The sequence below is a fragment of the Mizuhopecten yessoensis genome, unplaced genomic scaffold (genome assembly GCF_002113885.1).
Source record: "Mizuhopecten yessoensis strain PY_sf001 unplaced genomic scaffold, ASM211388v2 scaffold10771, whole genome shotgun sequence".
NCBI classification, from domain to species: domain Eukaryota; kingdom Metazoa; phylum Mollusca; class Bivalvia; order Pectinida; family Pectinidae; genus Mizuhopecten; species Mizuhopecten yessoensis.
The window spans coordinates 2,126,696-2,153,909 of record NW_018408713.1 but is presented as its reverse complement, the minus strand read 5'-3'; the positions used below and the strand labels follow the sequence as shown (position 1 = coordinate 2,153,909).

Here is a 27,214-nt window from a genome sequence, read left to right as displayed (position 1 = left end):
TTAAACTTGTCTTAGGCTAGCAAGGATTCTATTTACTATTAAAATATATGTTAAACTTGTCTTAGGCTAGCAAGGACTCTATTTACTATTAAAATATACATTAAACTTGTCTTAGGCTCGCAAGGACTCTTTTTACTATCAAAATATACGTTAAACTTGTCTTAGGCTAGCAAGGACTATATTAACTATCAAAATATACGTTAACCTGTCTTAGGCTAGTAGCAAGGACTATATTTACTATAAAAATATACATTAAACTTGTCTTAGGCTAGCAAGGATTCTATTTACTATTGAAATATACATTAAACTTGTCTTAGGCTAGCAAGGACTCTATTTACTATCAAAATATACGCTTAACTTGTCTTAGGCTAGCAAGGATTCTATTTACTATCAAAATATACGCTAAACTTGTCTTATAGAATCCTTGCTAGCCTAAGATATTTTAATAGTTATTAGACTTGTCTTAGGCTCGCAAGGACTCTATTTACTATCAAAATATACGTTAAACTTGTCTTAGGCTAGCAAGGACTATATTAACTATCAAAATATACGCTAAACTTGTCTTAGGCTTGCAAGAACTCTATTTACTATCAAAATATACGTTAAACTTGTCTTAGGCTAGCAAGGACTATATTAACTATCAAAATATACGCTAAACTTGTCTTAGGCTCGCAAGAACTCTATTAACTATCAAAATATACATTAAACATGTCTTAGGCTAGCAGTCACTACTTAGTTACACAGCCAGGAAATGTTTAACTCATTCACCCCTGAAAATTCATAATGAACTATTTCAACCTTTGAATTGGAAGAGTTCAAATGTGTCTTTAGGGGTGAATGAGTTAACAGTAGTTGTGTTTGGCTAGAGTATGTCGGTAATAAACTTCAAGGTTTAGATGCTAAACATTTCACACATTGTGGTGATGAATGAGACTGTTTTGTATCCTACCAATTACACTTTTGTATATGACGATTTTAGGGTATAAACAGCTCTAGTAAAGGGTTAAGCTTGTGAAATTTTTTTGTAAACAGGGAACTTAATAAAAAGAATCTTCAAGTGCCTGACAATTTAAGCTTCTTTGAAAGAAATAAAGAGTCCTTGTCAAAAATGTCTATGTTCAAACCTTTGCATGTGGGATATCAATTAGGGGTACATGTTTGATGGGAGATTTGAAATGTATTGAACTATTGGAAGGGAATTTATATTTCTCAGCATGAAATTGAAGTTGTTTTCATATTTATTGAGCAATAGACATGCAGATATTAGATTTATAATCAGCGTTATATGGTGTGTGAAGTTGACTATGAACCCCACCTAATAAAGTGGTGGTGTCTTTTAAACTTTATGGTGTAAGTTTAATTGAAACCAATTTTTAATATTAGTAATAGTGAATTCACAGTTCAATACAAATCATTACAGTCCATTAAATTTCTAAGCCTTGTATTCAAATTTTGTTTATATTCACTATAAATTTAAATAAATATGTTCAACTGGATCCTTTCGATATTTTTCCCTAAAAGTTATATCTATTTACAATAAAGAGTATGGTAAATATCTTTTAATTTTGAAGGAACTTATTATTTTTCAAATATTGGTATGGATATTTTTCAAGTTCATTTTATATCAATTTAACCTCAATTTCATTAGATTTTATTAACTTTGTATACATGTCAATTGGACTGGATTGAATGGTAACATTGTCACAGCTTGTGTATTGTTCTACAGTATGAAGAGCTCTGATTACTCAATGGCATACTATGCTGGACTGCCAAGAGTTATGTCCCCTGGCTAGCACAACTTCAATTCACTGGAAGTGACCTATCATCAAATCTGCCCAAGTATTTATCGAAAGTATTGAAATATTAAATCTTAGACCCATTGAATTTCTGACCTAATTAACTTGAACAGAAATAAATTTTGTACTAAACTATAATCTTAGTTTTTTCTCTAACAGTGTATTAGTCTTTAACCAGGTCAAAATGTGTACCATTTGGGATTTCACCAATAACATGATGGTACTGTAAAGGGTAGTTTGCACTTATTAGGTTTGTACTTATCGTTTACAACATTTATGAAAAACATATTGAAATTCAGATTGAAATAAAAACATGCAATTCAAGTTAAAAATAGTAATAGTACATATATATAAGTACCCATACATGATTACATGACAAATCTGAGGATATCAAGACCCAGGTGCAAAAGACTAAAAAACAGAACAGCACATAATATAAGTATAGATTAAATTACCTCAGCATACGGAAATTTCTGCATTTACAGCACACTCAATTTTTCTCAAAAGCCAAATAATGGTCAAGTCTGACTTTTATCACAATTTATATCATGACTTAAACCTGTAATGTGCATGAGCTCCTCAAGCTAGAGCCATGTAAACAAGGTTTCAGCATATCCCATATCACTGTTTAACTAAATCTGAATCCAATATCTTTATTTGTAAAACAATTGAATTCTTGAGATTTAAATTCAATAGTGGGAACAGCTTCTGTCCTTGGTCGGTGATTAAGAATTAGTTTTCGTGTTTGCTTATGATAAATATTGGAAATATAATTGAAGATCCTGCGTTGTTCTCGTTAAAACCAATATCAGAGTTAAGAATTCTGTAGATGGATACTCAGGGATAGAGAAAAGCTTACCAGCAGATGTTATTGAATTAGAAGATCACTACAAATTGGACAAAAATTCATTTAAAATCATGGAGATATCGATAGTGTTTGTATACAGCAGATACTGTCTATTTATAGAGCACTTTGAATTAGAACTTGCAAAGTACAAAAAATCTTAAATCAATAGCGTAGAAAAGTCAGTTATTTTTGAAATGTCAAAGATACTCATATATTACATGAAAGCTAAATATAAATATGGACATTTTTTTCATCCTAAAATCTAAAAATAAATTGTTTATTATATATATATATATATATCAACAGATGGAAACCACAAGGATAAAACAGCAGTGGTTTAAGATATTTCATAATATTGCATGTTCAGAAAGTCAGGAATTCCAATTGACCTGCTTATATCCATTCATCTGACACATGGTACATATTGTATAGGTGGCTTTTTGACTTTAACCCTTTCACCCCTATGTAACTTCAGTAAACTCTTCCATGCATTGATCTGGACGAGTCTATTATGATCTATAGTGGTGAAAGGGTTAAGCTCATTTCATTATGCAATTGTTGACTAAGATTGAGGCCAACATGTGTTTTGTTGAGCCTGAAGTTCAAATTGTTCTATAAAGCTGCTGGTAAATGGCAAGAGTATAACTGAAGGTCGAACAAAACATATGTTTCCTTAATCCTCCGTCAGCAATTATTTGTTGTACTCCTATCCTATGAAATGTTTAGAAAATAAAATTGTGTTAAAGCAAAAACTATAGAAATCTAAACACAGCAGGATGGAAAATTCTTTAATTGGGAAAAAATCGTTGTAGTTTATTTATCTTCAAGCAATCAGGGGTTGATTTATGGCATGTCAAGTCTATTTTCTCTAAATATTAATGTTTGTACATAAAATAGAGGGAAAACATTCTGGGCAGGATGGATTTTCATGTGACATGTCCGTGAGTCATAAAAAGACAGTAAAAAGCAATTCTTTACACGACAGATTTCTTACTGGGGAAAAGGAGAGAAAGAAAAACAATGTCTTTATTTGATATTGTTTGAAAATAGATACAGTTCAATAGCTGAGTAGACTGGTAGGAGACAAGAACCTCACGGTAACAGTTGTCAGGGTCCTCCCAGTGAAGTATGTCTGTAGCGTGTGCTGCTCAGTGTTTACGAGTTCTAAAATGAGTTCAACAACTGAACTGTCTCTTTCATATTGATAGAGTCGTCAATTATTCATATCCAGCAGCACTTTGTGTTTTTATCGTTTGGAACAATATAGCCTCCCTATTTGGTTTCAATCTATAAAGAATGACTGTTCGTGACAATTCTGATAGGTAGTAAACATTGTCTGTGCTCAGTGTGACAGAAGGGTCAGTATTTGTTTTATGTCTGTATAGAGAATGAGTTTTGCTGACACTGTCTAATATACAGTGCCAGCTTTGTCACTAAATGTTCAGAAGCGTTACTGTTTTGTGATGTAGAGAATGTTGCTGATGACGCTGACAGATACCGAGCCATCATCAATGTATAAATGTTGTGGATCTGTCGGTGTTTTGCTTCAATCTAGTTAGAAGGCAATTGTTGCTGCTGATGGTGATATAGCTATATAGGAATTGTAAGCGTCACAGTTTTGATTTGATCTATCGTGAGTTTGTCACTGGTCTTGTTTATGGGTACCATAGCTTTGTCAGTGTTCTTACATTATCAGCATTGCTGGGTTTTTTATAATAAATTATATGAAGCAGTTGATGCAGATGATGCGTACAGGTCCTGTTGTTTGGTCAATGTAAATAGAGTAACCCCCCCTCCCAAAAGAAGTTTTTTCAAAGAAGCACTGTTGAAGTCAAGATTACTCTCCTATATAAACATTATAAAAAAATATTGAAAAATGAGATTTATAACTTCACCTACCTACTCTAATTTTTTCAGACATGTAACACTGGAAACAAACATGTGTTTTGTTTGGCCTAAGTGTCTTTGTTTCGATTTGATCAATAGAGAAAGGTTTTGCTGAGGATACTGGTCTATATATAGATACTGTGTCAGCAGATATTGCATGTTACATTAATGAATATTCATGCATATTTAAATTTGCAGTTACTTCCATTGTGAACGAATGCAAAAACATGCCTCACACAGTATATATATGTATATGAGATACCAATATTCTCATAGTTACCTGTTGGAAATAAAACCAGCGTCCACTGCATGAGCAAACAAAGATAACTGACTAGAAATGTCTAGCCAAGCAAAGTTCCACTGCCCTGCCCCAAAACCAAAGTTTAAAGTTTTACCAGGTTCCAATGTGCACAAACTGAAATGTCTTACTGAAAACACGCACTTAAAGGCCTTTTTAAAACTGAGGCCACAAACAATTAATCAATTTGGTAATACACGCAGGAGTATGAAACAAAATTATAAAAAGTTGGGGCCCATTAGAATTTTTTCACCTGTTTTGTTACAAAACGAACTGATCGCTGATGCATGTATAAACAGTTCATAAAGCAAAATGTTAAGTCTAGCAAGGTTCTACGATGAGTAAACTGAAGGTTATCGACAGACAGGGTTCCACGCTCTACAGAAACGTAAATGTCTGGATCAAAAAGAATTTTTTCACCTGTTTTGATGCAAAAAGAACTGATCGCTGATGCATGTATAAACAGTTCATAAAGCAAAATGTTAAGTCTAGCAAGGTTCTACCATGAGTAAACTGAAGGTTATCGACAGACAGGGTTCCACGCTCTACAGAAACCTAAATGTCAGGGCCAACAAGATTTTAGTATATGTACACAAAGCGAAATCGTCTAGCCAAGCCACTGCAAACAAACCAAAGTTCAAAGTTTGACAAAGGTCGCACACAAAAATCTACCTGTTTTTCATTGAAATCAATGTATTCTGAAGTTTGATGACGCATTTAGCAAAATATTGGTTCACTGTAGAAAATAAGGGCAGTTTCATAAATGGGCTTAGAGATTTACCATAGTTTTCCCTGATAAAAGGACTGCAACATTATCAACACTTTGTGAGGAGCATATTGGTTATAAATTTAAACATTTATCCCCACATACACGTGTATCTTGTTTCTTCATTCATCTTAGACCATTTGAAAATTTTCAATGGCTCAATGATGTGGAATTTCAAATTAACATTTTTTCCAGTCCAAATGCAAAAAATCTGAGTTTATGATTTTTCTATTCTTCATTAATTTGATTGAATATCAGAACATTTACGCCTCAGTTTTGATTTTGATAGATTATGTTAATATCATGTATTAAGCTAACAAAATAACGGACAATAGGGTCTTGTGCTTCATTTGAACTCTCCAATTCAATGGTTGGAATAGTTCATTACGAAATTTCAGGGGTGAATGAGTTAATGATTTAGGTTAATAATGTCAGCTTTCATGGAACATGTAATATCAGCTTAAACATAACTTGCAATGTCACACTACCACAATTGGTACACGGTCAGAAAATTGTTTGAATAGTATTTTAAAATTAAATTTGAGCATTTTCCTTTTCCAGTATAACAAAAGAGATATTTATCAGCATTTCTGCCAAACAGTTTTGTACACGATAACTTCAAAGTAGTCATATCAGAAAACCAGTAAAAACGATGTACGTTGACGAAACTTTGGAGGATTTTCAAGGAGTTATAAATATAAGCATGTTTATTAATGTTGATTTCTGGTCCTTATATTCGGATAATATAAAAGAAAATATACAATTATAGTTCAGTATGGTATCTATAAAAGCAATATATTTTGTTGTAATCGGCACATCAACTTGTAGAAATAAAAACAAATTCCATAGCCTGTGATATGGTGTACCAATTTGGGTACTATTTACGGGCGAAAAACGGACGAAAATCTCACTCCGAATTTAGCGTTCCATTTTCAAAAACAAATTACTTAGATATAAAACTTTTCTTGAAAATGAACCACCATAGGTAGTCTTTGTCAAGAATCAAGAAACATTCCAGATACAAGAATTCTTAAAGATACTAAAAAACTGTCAAAATTGTACCAATTGTGGTAGCGTGACGTTAAAGTAAAATTTCAATTTTTATTTCAATGCGTTGCAAAAAGCATGTATCTATTTTGAACAAATTGAATTTTTAAAAAAATGTCCTGCTTTCAAAACCCCCACTATTGTAGCTTATAATGGTTGGGACTCAGCTTGAGCAATTGAACCAAGGGCTGAGTATAGGAGGGAGTGGGGAGAGGTGTATGCCTCATTTGATTGATTTAGAAATCGTAACACATTCTGGATTCTAATGAAGATAGAGTGGCTAAGATGTCGAAGACTAATGTCAAGTCTGTTGTGAATATTTAAGGTCTGTTAATTGCTTCAATTCTGTTGGAAAAATCGCTACGTCATCAGAAATGAGAGCAATCTATACCACATCAATACCGCCTCTTGTTATTTCTCACCTTCTCCTGTAATGGTATCCAGGAGAGTTCTACAGTGGCTAGCAAACATTGCACACCTCCGGGATTAATACGGAATACATTTCCATTATGTAATATCGATATATAATGACTTGGCATATTTCATTACCTTGAGCCTAATGCAGGACCTGGTTCTTCTTTAATTCAAGAGCAATATTTCTTATTAATCCGAAGATCTGGATGTGGTCAAAGTTATGAAAGCTTTTTAGATTAAATATTTTTCTTGTTTTTCATATTTTATCTTGGCGGATAAATCGTTAAATAGGGTTCTATGGGTTTTTGCATGATTCAAGGATATAAATCGTTTAATCCAAAGAACTGTATGATGTTTTAATTGTAAAATCTTTATATAGATTTAAGATATCTTTTCTTTTTCTTTTCATTTTTCAACCTTGAAATGTACTAAAACTTATAAAGGATATTTCACTGACATTGTTTGATTCAAGGGTATGGTTTTGTAGTAATTCCAAAGAAACTGTTGAGAGTCATATTGTGAGAGCTCTTTATACTTGGTACTTCAATATATGTGACATGGAATTATGTACAGCAAACTCGATAAGCTATATTTGTATGTCAATAATGAGTTTGACATCAACTGACAATGAGGTAGTAAAATGTTCGGTTGTTGGCTGTTTGTAGTTCTATGGCTTTACATCAGCTTAGGTTATATTTGATAAAAAAAAAAAAATCACTATATTATTCTCAGGGGTCTTTCAAAGACCATTGGAAAAAAATATATCTCATCCATTCACATTATTCTGACAATAGGTTTCCACCAGCGACGCCCAAAGGAAAAACTTTCATTTGTGCATTGTTGGTATTTTGGTTTGTTTGTTTTACATCCTATTAACAGCTACAGTTATTTAAGGATGGGTCTGGTTTTAGTGGTGGAGGTAAACTGGAGTACCTGGAGATAAACCACAAACCTGCGGTCAGTACCTGGCAACTGCCCCACCTAGGGACAATCCTGTGACCCAGTGGTGGAAGGCTAGTAGACAGTCAGATATCTTAATTAACCACTCGGCCACAGCAGCCCAAAATAGTTTGTGTAGAAACAAATTGATGAGAATGAAAAATTACAGATTTCAGCTGCTACCATATGGGTTACAGATTGCTCTGTAATTGTTACCCAAATAAGAAACCTGTGGACCTGAGCCGTGGCCCCACATCACTCACGTCATACGCTCATGCAGTTTGCTATATACAGCTTGTCTTTTCTTTCCTGATAGCCCTGAACCTGACAATGTAAGGACGCTATGAATAACAGCGATACCTACAAGCTAAAGTTAACGCCTCGGTTTCTAAACATAGATTGCCTCCATGATGAAAGGGAAGGAAATGCAGTCCATTATATATTGATATTTTAATCAATCTTGGCTGGCTTTTTTATGGCAACATTAATCCCATAATTTCGGAAACTGCATGGTTATGTGGCAAAAAGGTGATTTTCAGGTGCCAAAATAAAATTGATTTGGGATGATTATAAATATGGAAGTATCTTATTCCTTTGTATCTGGTAAGGCCTTGTGGCATAACTCAACAAGGTTATCCTGGTATTGACACCGGAACCATTGATAACAAATTATAGTGATCAGAAAACTTCATGGTGTGATAAAAAGGGGCCACACCCAGGGAGTAAAAGTGCAACATGGGTTGTGATGGTGAAGTGAACAGTAAATAGTTATAGCCTTATTATTTAATTTCCATTTAAAATAATTGTTTATAATTGGGATGTCAATTTCACAATACATGTGTGGGTAACATGACAATGCTTTCAAATTAATTTGGTTTCTCAGGGAAGATTCAGCAAAAATATAGGTAATCAGGTTTCGGTTTTGGAATTCTGTTGAATTGCTGAAAGACAATTGGAATAGATAATTTGAGATATACAGTAAAACTTAATAAATGCCACCACCAACATATGCCAAGGTCCCTTTTCCTTCTATTGTCTTATCAATGTCTCTATTTGTCTCAATGCATTGCCAAACTCCTCAGGCTAAAAAGGGCTGTGACCTCTGACTTTAATTGAATGACCAAAATTTGTTGAGCATGGTTTGTGCCCTCTGACTTAGTTGAATGAACCTCAGACAGTTTAGAATAGTCTGTGCCCTCAGACTTTAGGTGAATGGCCCTCAGACTGTTAAGAATGGACTGTGCCCTCTGACTTAAAGTTTAGTGGTCCTCAGACTGTTAAGAATGGGCTTTGCCCTTGACTTAGTTGAGTAACCATCAGACTGTTAAGAATTGACTGTGCCCTTGACTTAGTTGAGTAACCCTCAGACTGTTAAGAATGGGCTGTGCCCTTAGTTGAATAGCCCTCAGACTGTTAAGAATGGGCTGTGCCCTTAGTGGAGTAGCCCTCAGACTATTAGGAATGGGCTGTGCCCTTGACTTAGTTGAGTAACCCTCAGACTGTAAAGAAGAGTCTGTGCCCTCTGACTTTGGTGAGTGGCTCTCAGACTGTTAAGAGTGGTCTATGCCCTCTGATCTTAGGTGAATGGCCCTTAAACTTTAAAGAATGGTCTGTGCTCTCTGACTTAGGCAAATGGCCCTTAGACTGTAAAGAATGGTCTGTGCAGCCCTCTGACCTAGGCGAACGGCCCTTTGAATGTAAAGAATTGTCCCTCTGACTTAGACAAAGGCCCTTAGACTGTAAAGAATGGTCTGTGCCCTCTGACTGAGGCAAATGGCCCTTAAACTGTAAAGATTGGTCTGTGCCCTCTGACTTAGGCAAACAGCCCTTATAGACTGTAAAGAATGGTCTGTGCCCTCTGACTTAGGCGAACGTACGGCCCTTAGACTGTAAAGAATGGTCTGTGCCCTCTGACTTTACATGAATATCATTAAGGTCATTTGATTGGGCCACTTGATAACAGCCACAATTAAAGAATGATGTTCAGTTAGATTCTTGAAATTTTTGAAGTTTATCATATGTTGAAGTAGATTATTAATTAATTTTCTGAGGTTTGAATTGAAATGATTGATGGTATGCATTGTAGTTAAAGCAAATTGATCCAGTTGTTTCCCAAAGTATATGTAAGTGACAGAAAGCATACCTGTACAGCTATGGTAATGTTATAGACTTTTTAAAAGCATGATACTTTTTAAAATCATGATACTTTTTAAAAGCATGATAATTTGAATTGGCACCAAGGTCTCATTATCTTAAGCAAACTACTATACATATGAAATTCCTTGAAACCCAATTTAAAATCGGACATTTTAATCTCGTATAGAGGTGCTTGAAATCATTGTACTTGAACCCGAGGATAAATAGACCGGAGATTTATTTTCTTGATTTCAAATAACCTACTTACGAAATCCTGATGTTTCCTTGGTATTGTGTAAAATGATTAATACATTTAAATCTCACACTCCAACAAAGAATGAACATTTACTTCACATTCTTATATTGAGTCAATATTGTAAACATCGCTTTTCTGTGCTAGTTGACAACGGCACACAATTATAATAGGTATTATATAGTTAAGTGGGCCATCCATGTTGTGGCTATAACTTGTTTTGGCGGCTGTGATTATTTTCCTTTTCATGCATTCCTTATGGAGTTTTGGGAATTAGTATACGCAGACAGTGTAAGTGTTGTTTTGGAAAACGGTTGTTGAACAAGTTCAATACACCGAGGGACCTGGCCGTTTTTCATCCATATGTCTTTTGATGGGTATCCGGAGGAATTAACTCAGAATCACGTACAAATATTTCAGTTTAATAAAATAGAAAGAAATGAGCATTTACTATCTGCACAATCCAGGGATATGTTTCTTTACCAACCGCTGATTTGTTTTATCTACCTGTGTGATTTTCAAAATCTCTTTGCCCAGGTTTTTTGTCTGTTCATTCAGTGATGTTTCAAGGTGAATTTTTGGCCGTTATTTTTAGGCCGGCCAGTTCCTCCATTATTTCTGCTGCATATCATTGCAAAAATCACTTATTTTCCCCATTTTGCATAAAATATTTACAATTATTCAAAGTTACAAGACACAGGCCTCAGGTTTTCGTTCTTCCACATAACATTTTGTTTGAATTTGCGTTTTTAGCTCCAATACACTACACTATTACAACAACCTAAAATGACACTAAATTGTACTTGGTAACTCCCAAAAACTTGATGAGCTCAGTTTTCCCAGATATGGCCAATGTATACAGTAATTCAGTAACAGAGGATAGATCCCATATCAAACCAGGGCTGGATGCAGGTTGATTACGGTTGACCTTTTAACGATAACAACCCGACCTGGTCAAATTTTGCCAGAAAAAGGAGATAAATTGAAGAAGGGAAGAAAAGTATAAACATGTATGTAAGTCTGGCAGTTTAAAGATATGTCGTATAATCATAGACATCAACATTTAAATGGAAGGTATACAGAAAGGGATTAAAAGATGTGTCAACACCATTACTCAAACTATTTGCTTAAAAATCCTTCTGAGAATTCAAGTTCTTCTGGGGGAAAAAATCAACATTACAAGGACTTGTGGGACCTGATGAGGACCTGATGACACAGATTTCATACCATCCCAACTGAATTGCTTAACCACCTTTTATAGTTGTTCTCTCTCAAAAAAAATACATTGTTCTACATTTTTCAATATTTTTGAATGTCTATATTGCACTGGGGGAATAAGAAAAGGGTCTTCAATAGATACTGGCATACAATGATGGTTCAGTCAAAAACTGGAGGTCATTGCTCAGTGGGTCTATGCAAAACTTAAAGACCTTTAATTTCTTCCAAAAATGAAATTACTGATAACGACTTTTCTGACAGAGTACGTGTCACAGGTTCAATTAAGTTGTTTGAGTACAATTTATTTGTATGTGACAGTTTTTGTACCCTCGTAACCCCCCAGCCCCTAGTCCCTTGAGGACAATTTTTCAACTTCATTTCACTAACTTTGGTTAGATATGTGCCTTATATTGATTTGTTTATATTGTATATGACCTATATTTTCCACTTCACTGACTTTGGTAATATTATACAATGTAAATGACCTTTGGTAAGATTTTACAATGTAAATGACCTATATTTTCCACTTCACTGATTTGGTTATATTGTATATGACCTATATCTTCCACTTCACTGATTTGGTTATATTGTATATGACCTATATTTTCCACTTCACTGACTTTGGTAAGATTTTACAATTTAAATAACCTATATTTTCCACTTCACTGATTTAGTTATATTGTATATGACCTATATTTTCCACTTCACTGACTTTGGTAATATTATACAATGTAAATGACCTTTGGTAAGATTTTACAATGTAAATGACCTATATTTTCCACTTCACTGATTTGGTTATATTGTATATGACCTATATCTTCCACTTCACTGACTTGGTTATATTGTATATGACCTATATTTTCCACTTCACTGATTTGGAGATATTGGAAATGACCTATATTTTCCACTTCACTGATTTGGTGATATTGGAAATTACCTATATTTTCCACTTCACTGACTTTGCTTACACTGAAGGTTTAGCCACCCAACCATACAACAGTGTCTCTTATTTTCTAATTTTTATTTCAGTACTTGCTAGACAAAAGATATTTTCAATCGTACATTATTTCAACATTATTGTGTCAGCTTTATATTTTAGGTTAAAGTACATTGATGTCATTTATCATGGTTGAATTCTGAGATGAGGGTTATCATAACCCTAAAAGGTTTTTACTGTAATGGAGTTTTAAGTCTTACCTGCAGTATGTATGTCTCTCCAAAGTGTGGTAAATTCAAGTTAAAAGTTCTCTCAACATTTTCTGAACAATAAATTGTAGTTATTAATCTTGGTGAGTTGTATCAGGTTAAAATTTCACTTATGTCTGCCGTAGAGATACTTTGAACAAATTTGAATTTGGGTGTCATTGGTCAAAGGTCAAAGGTCACTGTTACAAAAATTAAGTTTCAATTTAACACTTTTTATCATCAGTCTATTAGCTGTAAGTCTAGACAGATTTTTACTGAACTTCACAGTTATGTAACGTAACAGGTATGTCTGCCTTGATCGAAGTCATTTGTGAAAGGTCAAGGTCACTGTTTACTAAAAGTATAATTTTACACATAAATAGCTTATAATCTTACTCTTGAGGTTTTATTTGGTTACAACTTTTCATAAAACCTATTAAACTAGTACGTATTGTATACTAGTGAGTGACGGTCCAAGGTCCAGCATAATTACTTTGATTTCAATCTTTGGTTTAACTGTAATTATGTGACAACAAGTAGTTACTTTATACATTTCATGTACAATAAAATACCCATTTTGTTATATTTATATCACTTGTGATGTCTTGTTGATTTTTAAAAAGCATTGTTCCATGTATTTTGACGTGACTTAAATTTAGCTTCAGTGTCCAAATATCTCTGGTATGACAATATCAATGTGAAATTTTCCGTCTTCCCTTGGCTATTGCAGGTGGTATTAAACTATATTTTAGTTGTTGAAAACAAACAATCAATATTTATATAAAACCTTATTGAATTAAGAAGATTTGAGAATCTGTACAAGATTTCTTTTGTATTCAAATGAGGTCAAGGAGGGGAGGGGGGACAAGTTTTTGTAAGCTAGTTTATCCAAAATCAACAAACAAATCTGAAAAATAGAAACCATTTCACTCTCCTGCCCCTGAAGTATGTATTGTATACTAGCTGATCCCGTCTATAAGGAGGTCTATAGGGGTAGAAGAGGTTAGAGCGGTTCATGTGTAAAAACGCTACTGCTGTCCTGGGGTGACAAGTACATGGAAGAATTATATAGCCACTTAAATGACAGTAGTGACCTATGCAAACTACTGGTTAACCATTCGGCACTTGTTGTGTTTGTTTTCCATTCCTATATAATGCTTTACTGGTCCATACAAAGTATAGAATGACCAGCAGGTATACACAACTTGTATATTGTTATTAACAGACAGGTACATACTAAGCGTATCAAGTTGCTCTTTTATACCCGTATAACTACCGCTTCCAAATTCTCAAGTATTTTTGTTAAGTCATTCAATATAAACCAACAGAAGAATCGACTACGTGTTTGTGATGTTTACATGGTCCAATGTTTGGTCTGTCCTGTCTCTGAGGACACTTAAGGTCACAAACAGGTCGGGGTGGTCAAACAAACCGACTGGTGTTCGTAAATTAGATCCTCTGGGGATTGTAAAATACTTTGTTACCATAAATAACCTTCCAACTTGGACCTTGTCCAGAACTGGCCAGCAGACTAGCAACATTCAAAATATAAACTTTATTTATTTTACAACAATTACGATACAAGTTGGTCAATTTATGTTAATCACTCTTGTTGGCCTGTATGTGCAGGGGGTCTTAATATGGAAGGAAACTGGGTTACCTGGAGAAAACCCTTAGGTCAGTCAGGCGACCCCTACCTTTCTTGTCCAATCGGGGAATCATACCCCAGCCATCTTGGTGAAAGGCGAGTGTGTTATCCACTGTGCCTTCCAACCACCAAAGCCTTAATACGCTTATGTTCATGTCCAAATTGACCAGTAAACCGCTGTAGCTCTAAAAACAATACATGTTGAAGTTAATGCAAAATAAGCCAGTCTTCTATATACACCAATGATTTCCGAATCATGAACTTACCAAAGTACAGGCTTATAAACCATCTTAATAAGAAAATCTGATTCCTTAGTGATTGCTATGTCAGGATACCTACTTCTAGACACCAATGAATCATTTTGCATTAGGTGGCTCGTTAGGGCTTATTTCTCTGAGCGAGCTGCAGGAAGACCCTTCGATCAATGCTTTACTGTCTGTTTCGGTTCCAGACCAGGGTGAATTAAGCTTAAGGAGAACTTGCAAAAATTGCAGTCAAGGGGTAAATATACAATGACTTTGGAAATTGTTCAAAAAGTAGGCAATTTCTCAATTAGAATCATTCCACTAAGTTTCCTGTTGTTTCAAATGTCACTTTTCTGTTTAAGTATATATTTTTTTCCAAAATCATCATTTTTTCTTTTCATACCTATTTTTTTTTATGTAATTTAGTTTGTTTTATATCATGTTATTTTAACAGGAGTTCTTCTTAATATCATGTTTCTCAACAAACCACATGTAAAACATATTCTGTTGAGGCGCAACATTTGGAAAACAGCTGATGCTTTTCTTGTGATGGTCTTGAAATTTTACCAATTTTTTTGTATACCATAATTTAATGAGTGTTTATTAATGAGTAACAAACAAAAAAATACACTATCTTTCCAGGTGAAACAACAGGCCTTAAAAGGTGTTAAAATCTATCCATCAACATCTTATCAAAATATCTAACCCTATAATCCTGAGTAACTTGTTTTCAAATAAATGTTCTCCTGTAAAATAGTTGTGTCATAAAACCCCAAAGAAACTAAATCTGTGGAAGAATTCAAGGATTAGTGATTTCCTTCGCCATTACTTATTTTTGTAAGAGTTGTGTCCCTTTAACAGCTTAAACCAGTTTTATGAACTGTACCAAAATTACGAGCATTCCAGAGCGGTTTACAGATAATTGTACTGTTAGCGTACATATTTTAGCATTTTTGCTCTGAAAGTATTCTTCAAAATTGATTGAAGTTAAGCTTATTTTCTATAAGGTACATGTATTTTGGTTGAGACATATGTCATTGATGTGCTAATATGTTAGAATTTGATAATTCGCTAAAATGTGAATCAGCGCTAAAACAAGTATGTTAACAGGTTTTTTAACATTTCCATTCTACAGCTGCTGCTAAATGAACCTACCAAAGCATATTACAAGTGAAATTGTTTTCAAGTTGGATTTTTAGTAAGGTTCTTATGTGGAATGTTTAAGCCATATAAATGTTGGATTGTTAATCTGTGTGGACTTATCACTGGTAATTTACGGTGAGACCCAATCTCCATGTTGTTTGCTTAACTATTTCACATCTGGATGTCATACATTTACTTCTATTTACATTCACATATCATGAATGTGTGTACAGAAATGTTTGCGGACCTGTATATTGACCGACTCCTGGACCACTGTGTAAGTGTTGACCCAGGATTGTAATGCATAGGCCATGCACACATTACAGATACGTTTGTGAACCTGTATATTAACCGACTCCAGCGGTGGGGGCAAGAGGTGTCATATTACCATAATGGTAAAATGAACTGCAGGTCATATTACAATGGGTTTCACATATACTACACAATATCATATAATTGCTCCTATTGAATGACAAGTTTTGGTAGTAGAGAATATTTTTGTCTGTTTCTTGTATTTAATATTTGGTGAACGAAACAAATGCCAAAAAATGAAAAATTGCTTCTGGTTTTGCTACAGAACCTATTTTTGACAGCCTGACCCCAAAGTTTTTTAACCAATTTTATACCAGGACAGTCAAGATCCTAAGATATAACAATTGTTCTGTTTAAACTACATACGTATATAAAAAAATATTTAATATGATTAAATTATTCTCTTATGAACTGGCCTTTAGTTTTTAGAGGTGAAACCAGAAAAACAGACAATAATTGATTTGGGGTTAAGGGATGGAGGGGGTTGTACTCAAGCCAATTATGCTTAGCAAAGCATAATCTACTAGATAGTTCAAAATTATGAGGATACAAGATGACCACTGTGGCCTCTGATTTGCCGAGACAATCACAGTTATAACTTATATTCTATTGAGCTGAACTTTGACACTTTGTGGGAGAGATACTCGAGTAAAGTATAACAGGTATGCGATAAGACTAACTTCCAAGGTTTTGGGTTCAAGATGACTGTCTTGGCCTGTAATTAGATGAGTCATTTATGCTTGTAAATCAAATTAGTCAACCTTTGGGTAACGGTACTAGTTTTAACTGATCAAAAAAACTGTTAATAGGAATCCAAACTTAAAAAGCATGTTGGGCCATGTGGTGTGCAGTAGACAGATTTCTTTGTAACTATATTGGTTTCTTGGAACTGAGATGAGGGGGCTCATAGACTCTCACACATCTATGACCAAGTATTAAACACAAAGCGTGGCCAAGTCGAATTGTTGGTTTGATGCGTCATTTTTTACAGAACAACTAAGTGTACATATGCTTATAGTGCATCTGAATCAATGTTTGCTATTATTTTTCCTATTTCACACCTCTGTTAATGTGTAGGTCATTTGTCTGATGAAGGTGACAGGGTATGTACCGTACTAGTCATCAAATCATCACACATAAACGCTTACTGGTTGTGATACATAACCTTTCTACAATTCATATTTACTTACCTAATGAAAATGTTATATTGGTATCTGTTGTGTTTTGCAGGGGCTATGGCAAGAAACACGTTGTCCAAGGATTGGAGCCCCTCCGACAGTACACCTACAGACTAAGGTTCGCAAACGATGTGGACAAGGGCGAATGCAGCCAACACGTTACTGTCACGACAACAAGTGAGTCATGATCATTTTACAAGGTTTTTATTGGTGTGTGTGTCATAAAAACATATGACATTATTGTAACAGCTTGTTACCTGTGTTTATTACAATAATTACATTAGACAGCGCACAAAAAGTTAAAGTGATGTGAAAATTTGAAGCTGTAAAATAAAGAACAGTACTGTACACCACTCTCCTTCTGGTTTGTGACATCAACTAATCATAATGTTTTCATTTTGACATCATGTGGGTGGATTTGGCTGAGTGGTAAACACTCAAGCTTTTCCAGAGATGGCCATGATTTTCTGAAGTTGCCATGGTATGGAATATTTAGAGTGTTTTTTCCTGCCTACACAACTCTTTTGAACCAGCTGGAGTATATAATGGCCCTATTTTCTCATAACAGACTTCCAAATGCGTTGAGTCACTTGTCCCAGCTTGATGACTGGTTATACAAAAATAGTTTTTTTTTTTTTTTTTACAAACATGGAACCTTGGACTCCAATGGAGCTTTAACCCTTTCACCCTTATGTAACTTTAGTAGACTCTACCATTTGTTGATCTGGATGTGTCCATTATGGTCCACAGTGGTGAAGGGTTAAGGATCCCTGTACCAATGGAGCTTTACTGTACCACTGCCAAAACACTTAAACTATGCATTGAAAACCTTTTCTGAACAGATAACCAAACCTTGCTTTCCATGGATACAATAAAAAAATAAAAAAAAAGGAACAGTGATCTGTGTCGGTGTCACAGACCAGACTTGTGACAGGTGCTCCAACAAACTTAGCCACATGATCTACGTGTCACAGACCAGACTTGTGACAGGTGCTCCAACAAACGAAGCTACATGATATACAGTAGTAACCTGGCCCAGTCTCTAGCAACAATTATAGCCAAAACGAAATAAAGGGGTTCTGAATAGTCAAAATCAGGAAAAACTATACTCTGCAATTGTCTAACAGTTTGTCTTCAGTGGAACAGGGATCCTTAAGAGAAAGAGCAATACGATGGATTAATCGATTGTTATTGTTGTATGTTGTTGTTCCTGATTATATAGCTAATTATCTCGGTCTTAACACATCACTGTGGCTGATTAAGTAAGTCAATCAGCCTATCAGATTATTCCTGGGTAGTATGTGGGTGTTCTGGTATGTCAAACAGTTCTTCTATCCAGGATTTATTCCTTCGATATGCAAGTGGATTACAAATACTAATATGTATGATTTATCATACCTGCCACTTTGTAGATAAATCAGGCCAGAAATAAGTGTATTGTGTTTCCTATTACAATTTTTCGTTGACCCTTAACATTTTTTATGACCAGATTTCAATTAAGCACTGGAAAAATTTGGCATTCCCGCAATATTTAATTGAGGGAAAGGAAAAGGCAAAAAATTGTGAACTTCTGTCCCCATGATGGGTTGAGATTCAATTAAGAGTTACATTAATCTGTGAATGAGAGACAAATATTCCAGGCTAGTGGACTGGCATGTGTCAATTCACTTGTTGTTATCCTGGTGCAGACCTCATGTTTTAAAGGATTTTGATGAAACTTGGTACCTTTATAGACATTTACTTCTCAGCTGAAGTTAATATCAAATGCTTTGTAATTTTTTGTGGGAGTTATTGCCCTTTAATCACTCTCTTGTTAAAACTCCATGCCCAGTCAGAATTTTAGAACTTTTAAGTTCTTTGTTCTGTAAAGACTGTATTTTCCATTCCATTTCAACCAAAATTGATACAAAATAATTTCCTGATTTTTAAAGTAAAGAGTTCTGATTTTTTTTTTTACTGTATTTAATTGATGTTTTCCAGAAGAGCCAATGTGTGCAGAACAGTTACACAAGGCTGTGCAGCGGGCATACCATGATGTGGCCACAACTATACTGGAATCTGGGTAGGTGTTAGGTATACTGGATTCTGGGTAGGTGTTAGACATACTGGATTCTGGGTAGGTGTTAGGTATACTGGATTCTGGGTAGGTGTTAGGTTTACTGGATTCTGGGTAGGTGTTAGGTATACAGGATTCTGGGTATGGATTCTGGGTATGGATTCTGGGTAGGTGTTAGACATACTGGATTCTGGGTAGGTTTTAGACATACTGGATTTTGGGTATGGATTCTGGGTATGGATTCTGGGTAGGTGTTAGACATACTGGATTCTGGGTATGGACTCACATACTTGATTCTGGGTATGGATTCTGGGTAGGTGTTAGGTATACTGGATCTGGATATGGATTCTGGGTATGGACTCTGGGTAGGTGTTAGACATACTGGATTCTGGGTATGGATTCTGGGTAGGTGTTAGACATACTGGATTCTGGGTATGGAATCTGGGTAGGTGTTAGGTATACTGGATTCTGGGTATGGATTCTGGGTAGGTGTTAGGTATACTGGATTCTGGGTAGGTGTTAGACATACTGGATTCTGGGTAGGTGTTAGACACACTGGAGTCTGGGTAGGTGTTAGACGTTACTGGATTCTTGGGGATTCTGAACATATTCTTTTATCTAAGTAAAGGTATGTGTATATTCTAAAAGGACCTATGCACCTTGTTTCAGCACATCAGTTTGTTGATACTAAAATTACATTCTCCTTCCATGGTTGCCATGTTTCTGTAATTTTAATGTTTACATGTGATAATGTAAATAGTTTGTTGAAGTGCCACCCTCTATACATGTATAACATACAAAATCTCTAATTTCATGTGATACGTTTTATATACAAAATCTCTATACTTGTAAAACATACAATATACAAAATCTCTATACATGTAAAACATATTATATGCAAAATCTCTTACATGGTATACATGTATTATTTACAAAATCGTTTTACATGTTACTAAATAAAAAATCTGCACATTTTACTATAAACAAAAATCTCTTTACATGTATTATTTACAAAAATCGTTTTACATGTTACTAAATACAAAATTTGTACATTTTTCTATAAACAAAATCTCTATACATGAATTACATTGTATACGCAAAATCTCCATACATGTATTATCTACAAAATCTCTATACATGTATTATATGCAAAATCTCCATACATGTATTATATACAAAATCTCTATACATGTATTATATACAAAATCTCTATACATGTATACATATTACATAAATGTATATGAAAAATCTCCATACATGTATTATATGCAAAATATCCTTGCATGGATATGCAAAATCTCCATACATGTATTATATGCAAAATCTCCTTGCATGGATATGCAAAATCTCCATACATGTATTATATGCAAAATCTCCATACATGTATTATCTCCAAAATCTCTATACATGTTATACATATTATATACAAAATCTTCATGAGTGTATTATATGCAAAATCTCTATACATGTATACATATTACATATATGTATATGAAAAATCTCAATACATGTATTATATACAAGATCTCTATACATGTATTATATGCCAAATATCCTTGCATGGATATCCACAATCTCCATACATGTATTACGGGCATATACAAAATCTCTATACGTGTATTATATACAAAATATCCATACATGTATTACGGGCATATACAAAATCTCTATACTTGTATTATATGCAAAATCTCCTTACATGTATTATATACAAAATCTCTATACATGTATTATATACAAAATCTCTATACATGTATTATATGCAAAATCTCCATACATGTATTATATACAAAATCTCTATACATGTATTATATACAAAATCTCTATACATGTATTATATGCAAAATCTCCATACATGTATTATATACAAAATCTCTATACATGTATTATATACAAAATCTCTATACATGTATTATATGCAAAATCTCCATACATGTATTATATACAAAATCTCTATACATGTATTATATACAAAATCTCTATACATGTATTATATGCAAAATCTCCATACATGTATTATATACAAAATCTCTATACATGTATTATATACAAAATCTCTATACATGTATTATATGCAAAATCTCCTTACATGTATTATATACAAAATCTTCATGCATGTATTATATGCAAAATCTCCATACATGTATTATATACAAAATCTTCATGCATGTATTATATGCAAAATCTCTATACATGTATTATATACAAAATCTCCTTGCATGTATTATATGCAAAATCTCCATACATGTATTATATACAAAATCTTCATGCATGTATTACGGGTATATACAAAATCTCTATACATGTATTATATACAAAATCTCCTTACATGTATTATATGCAAAATCTCCATACATGTATTATATACAATGTACATGTATACCCGTACGTATTATTTACAATATTGTTTTACATGTTACACAGTGGTATCGAGTTCAAAATAATTACTTTTTACTATAAACAAAAATCTCTATACATGAAATACATATAATATACAATCATCTATGCATGTATAATATATAAAAAATCTCTATACATGTTATACATATTATATACAAAATCTCTATTCCAGTAATACATATAATATACAATAATCTATGCATGTATACATAATATATACAAAATCTCTATACACATTATACATATAATATACAATAATCTATGCATGTATACCTGTATTTTGTATATAATTCATAGAACACAGTGGTATCGAGTTCAAAACAGTGTAGTCTTCCAATATTACAATATTTATGAGTTTGTAGTTCTAAGGAATTGTGATATTTACAAGTAATTTCATTGGTGTTTCTGACAATACTTGCCAACCTTTTTCAATTTCCATTGGGGAAAGATTTTGCATGCTCAAAATTAAAACCTAAATACAATGTGTATATACCTCCTTGAGACAGAATAACCCTTTAAATGACATATTTTGATTTACTCTTTCAGATGAAATAATTAGATTTTAGAATATAGGAATATTTCAGCAAATTCACTGCTTGAAAAGGCTAAATTTAAGGGTCCAAAATTGGGAATCTCCCTCGAGCTCCTGCAAATGAAAATAGGGAGAGTTGACAAGTATGGTTTCAATACATCTGTGTCCTATATATTAGCTAGCAGCTATGATGTCATTGTCAGCTCACCTAAACTGCTAATATGTTGAGAAAACCAATATCGAAGGCTCATCCTCATTTTCCTCACCCTATATATGGTTCAAACAACAGATAACAGCTGGACAAGTCCACAGGTAATTCTGGTACTTGTCTTGTAGAACTAAGGATCGAGATTTAAATTCATGTTATGGCGTTTCTTCTTGGCTTCAGAGAGGTGAATATAGACACACCGGATAATTTGGGATTCTCCGCTCTGATGCAGGCTGCCAGGAAAGGAGATGCAGAGTAAGTCATATATTTTTCCATAAAAGAATAAAAACTGATGGTAGGTGGGGGTGGTGGCAGCAGGGGGGTTGTTGCTTGTACTATAACTGTATTTAGTGTAAGTTGCACCCTTCCCCTTATTAGCACTCATCCACCCATCCTCTATGCCTTTTGAAATTTTATAAATGCCTTCCAACCCGTCCATACAATCTCTCCTAGCCACTTCTATTAATTAGGAGTCCCTGCTGGCCTACTGCAGTCAAAACAGTAGAAAATTCTGTTGCAGATTTTTGCACATACAATTTCATTGTACCTCCCCCCTTCATTCCTTTTGGATATAATTATAGCGCAAGTGGTATAATTGTTGACCAGGTAGCTGAGTTTGTTAGACCAACACCTATTAAGAATGGGGGTGTGGGGGACCAGAATTCTGGTCAGTGGTCAGTCATTGTTGCATTTTTACATTCAGATTTTTTACAAGAAAAATGTTCTCTTTCTCTGAAACGATTGATAAATTTCCTCAATACATAGTACATACCCGTATATATAAGTGCAGTTCAATTTCAATTCTATTTCAACTTCACATTTTGTGTTGTCATTGTAGAATGACAGAACTACTGGTGAAATTTGGTGCCGATGTAAATTTGAAGAATAGTTCCGGTAAAACAGCGTAAGTATTTGTGATACTCCAGGTCATGGCATCTTTAAAAATCATCATTGATATAGAACACAGATTAAACCAAAACAATTACATGTACAGTGTCCATCGCAAATCACATTTACTCTATTTGCATCTCAGCTAAAATTCGTTTTTCATATATTGTTAGATCTCAGAAACTGAATTAGTGAACTTTGAAATCAAGGATTTGAGAAAATGTCAATTTTTTAACAAATAAAGAAAAGTGACCTCAGATATAACAAGCTATGAAGTTAAAAATGACCTAACAAGACATGATAATATCATTGTGATGTCACTGTACAGTAAGTGTATCACATCCTTAAAATATATGTTATACGTCTCTTTGGTGGTAATCAGACCAATATGTTCCATTCCACAGGGTGTCAGATTAGACAAGGTAATCGGACCAATGTGGTATGTCCCACAGTGTGTCAGAATAGACAAGTTTATCTGACCAATATGTTGTGTTCTACAGGGTATCATATTTCAAAGGTTAATCTGACAAATATTTTGTATTGCACAGGTTGTCAGATCAGACAGGTCAATTTGTTTAATATGTAATGGTCCAAATTGTATCAGATTAGGCAGGTATCTGTTATTCTTTTGTGACAGGTAAATCTGACTTGTATGTTGTGTCCCACAGGGTGTCAGATTAGACAGGTTTATTTGATTGATATTTTGTGCTGCACAGAGTATCAAACTATACGAGTTAATCTGACCAATATGTTTTTCAGGTAGAATGTCAGATTAGACAGGTTAATCTGACTATAATTTTGTGTACCACAGGGTGTCAGATTAGACAGGGTAATTCAATTGATATTTTGTGCTGCACAGAGTATCAAACTATACAAGTTAATCTGACCAATATGTTTTTCAGATAGAATGTCAGATTAGACTGGTTAATATGACTATAATTTTTGTACCACAGGGTGTCAGATTAGACAGGTTTCAGGTTTCTGTAATACATACACTATTGCAATAGGCATATCAGTAGCCTGGCACGCATAATACATGTACATTATTTCTGCACTCACTGTTTTCAGGTTGATGCTAGCCTGCTTTGCCGGTCAGAAGGAAACTGTGAAACTTCTGCGAGATAATGGTGCAAGATACGATGACTTTGATAATGGAGGATCAACAGCCATGCACTGGGCAGTGGATGGGGGCAATGCAGCACTCATAGACTGGATGATTACAGACGGTGCTGACCCAAACATCTGTGACAAACACTGCAGCTGGACACCTCTCTTACGATGTGGTCAGTTTGTAAAAAGCAGCATATTTGTATTTTTTCTAATTATTTTTTTGACATTTTGCTCCTTTCTAGCTATAAGGTTCATATGACAACGGTGTCCACTAAAGAATGGGCGATACAACAACTAAGGTTCTATGGAGATCTGTCCACTGATGGTTATAGGACCAATCCAGGGATATCTTAGTATGTGGACCATGTCACTACACTGAAATGTCACAATTAAACTATGGAGACATAAAACCACAGAACAACCAGTAGTGACAAGTGAGACACCCATGATAGAACGAGTAAATAAAACAAAATATAGAGCCACAAATAGTTGAAGGGTTTTTGAGGAGGATGGTGTTGGGGGCGGGGCAGCAGATCAGTTTTGTTCTCTTTGGGCCTCATGTAGTATTTCCACCATTTGTCCAGTAAAATTTTGATGTTATAAAGGGATTTGGTAATAAATCCAGGAGACACCTAAAGGATCTGTTCAGATAAAGAGGAAAAGGGGACCTTGAAATTTGTTGGTGGAGAGAAGATAGCAATTAAAATGAGGGGCAATATGTCAAGGATTTAAGGTAATTGTGTATTGGTTTAATTTTTAGGTCACCTGAGACTTAGGTGACCTATTGCGATCACCTTTTGTCCGTCGTGCGTCCGTAAACAATTTACATTTTCGACTTCTTCTCCAAAACCCCTGAACCAATTTCAATGAAATTTTACAGAAACCTTCCATGGCCGAGGATCAACTAAAATTGGGAGTTATATGGTCCCCAGCCCCCAGGGGCCTGAGGGGCCGTGCCAAAAAGGTTAAAATTGACTAACATTTCAAAAGAAAAATTCACAAGATCAAGATATGGTAGAATCAAGTACTTTTTATAGATAGAAGGTCTTAAGGTGCTTTACTTAACTTGTGAATTTCTTGACCCTGGGGTCTCACGTTTCCCCCTGGGGAAGGAAGGGGGGGGGGGGGGGGGGGCAAGATTGTTATGGTTTATAATGGCAAATGATATTTTGAATATATATTACATGTTGATAACTTGATTGGAATTATAACTCTAAGTTGACATTTTGATACTTTGTAAATTTTGAGCCATCCCTAACCCCAAGGGCTGTAGGGTGGGGCCCAATGGAGTCCGTTTGCTAAAATATTTTTTTCATTTTCCTTGTTTAGAAGCAGAGGTGCTAGTTTCAAATACTTTTCAGTCTTAAATCTGCATGCTAGATATTGAAGAATAAGGTGGTTTTATTGTTTTCTGTCACTTTGAATAATATTTCTGTTCATGTTAAAAACAAAAATCAACTCACTGTATAAATATATCAGGTGACTGTTAAGGCCCATTGGCCTCTTGTTTATTATACATTTGTCCATTGTAAGATAATTCCTGGCCTGATGATTTGTTCCTCTTTTGTAGCCTCAGTGTCGGGTAACTACCAAGTAGCATCTTGTCTGCTGCGTGAGGGCGCCAGCATCAACTGCCAGGATGTTGACGGTAAAACAGCAATCATGATCGCCGTCATCAACAAGAACGAACAATTGCTGGATCTCCTCCTCAGAAGAAATGCTGACTGTACAGTCACCAATAAGGTTTGTAAATCTGTCAAGTCAAGGTCAAAACTCAGGTCAAGGTGACATGTAAACAGTCAAGGCTTGTCATAATCAGCCACCTTTATTCTCAACTAAAGTGACTGGATCGTGACACCTTTGAATTTCTAGATTACTGTGACATCTGTGATTAGTAAATATGTCCCCTTAATCGTAACCTGCTGAATAGTGGGACAACCAGAATAGTGTAAATTCAGTTAACTCTATCCCAGCGGCTATATAGTCAAACCTCTAATTGACAGATTTTGTAAATCACTGGTTATTTTAGGCAAGAAGAAAAGAGAACAAAAAATAAAAAAATTAAAAAAATATTAAATAAATTATTAGGCAATTCACAATAAAATACAATGACACCTGACTCATTTAACCACCACTTTGTTCCGACATCCTGTATAACCTATTTTGTGGCTCAGCTGTTAACCCATCTCTTACGAATACTATCAAATAAGACCAGTGTATTCCTATACCCTGCCCTGAACCTGATCAGGATGTGTCTCACAGGGCCCTGGAGTGATTTGTTTGAGATAAGATAAAGCATTATATAAATGTTCTGTAATGATATAGAAAACAATTCAAATTAGCTCTTTGAGTATATCACAATTTATTTGTAGGTGTCTTTTATGTGTATAGAAATCTTGATCATGGTGGCCGTTTGTCCGTCTGTTTGTCTACACTTCCTTTTTCAGAGATTATCTCAGAATCAATGTGATATGTAGATGTGCAATATAGGGATAGGGATTTAAATAATTATAAAGTCAAGGTCACTCTAACTAAAAATAGACCGTTGGGGTTGGGGAGCGAGGGTTACACTCCTTATTTAAGAATCCAAAAGACTAATCTTTTCAAAGTTTGACATTGTGGTATGTAGAAGTGCAATAGCGGCTTTAAAAGTAACCGTTACTTAAAATAGTCAGGGGGAGGGTTAGAGGTACAGTCAGGCACATGGC

General features: G+C 34.6%; 1 protein-coding gene across 1 annotated transcript in view; it reads left to right on the top strand.

Annotated features, from left to right (window-relative positions):
* The window catches only part of LOC110462310 (fibronectin type 3 and ankyrin repeat domains 1 protein-like), a 66,668-nt gene that overhangs the window by 32,387 nt on the left and 7,067 nt on the right, over positions 1–27,214 (top strand). The window contains exons 4-9 of the mRNA XM_021516231.1: positions 17,365–17,489; positions 19,293–19,374; positions 22,689–22,763; positions 23,347–23,412; positions 24,465–24,679; positions 26,077–26,249. Of these exons, the coding sequence (XP_021371906.1) occupies positions 17,365–17,489; positions 19,293–19,374; positions 22,689–22,763; positions 23,347–23,412; positions 24,465–24,679; positions 26,077–26,249 (736 nt within the window). The remainder of the gene's footprint in view (positions 1–17,364; positions 17,490–19,292; positions 19,375–22,688; positions 22,764–23,346; positions 23,413–24,464; positions 24,680–26,076; positions 26,250–27,214) is intronic.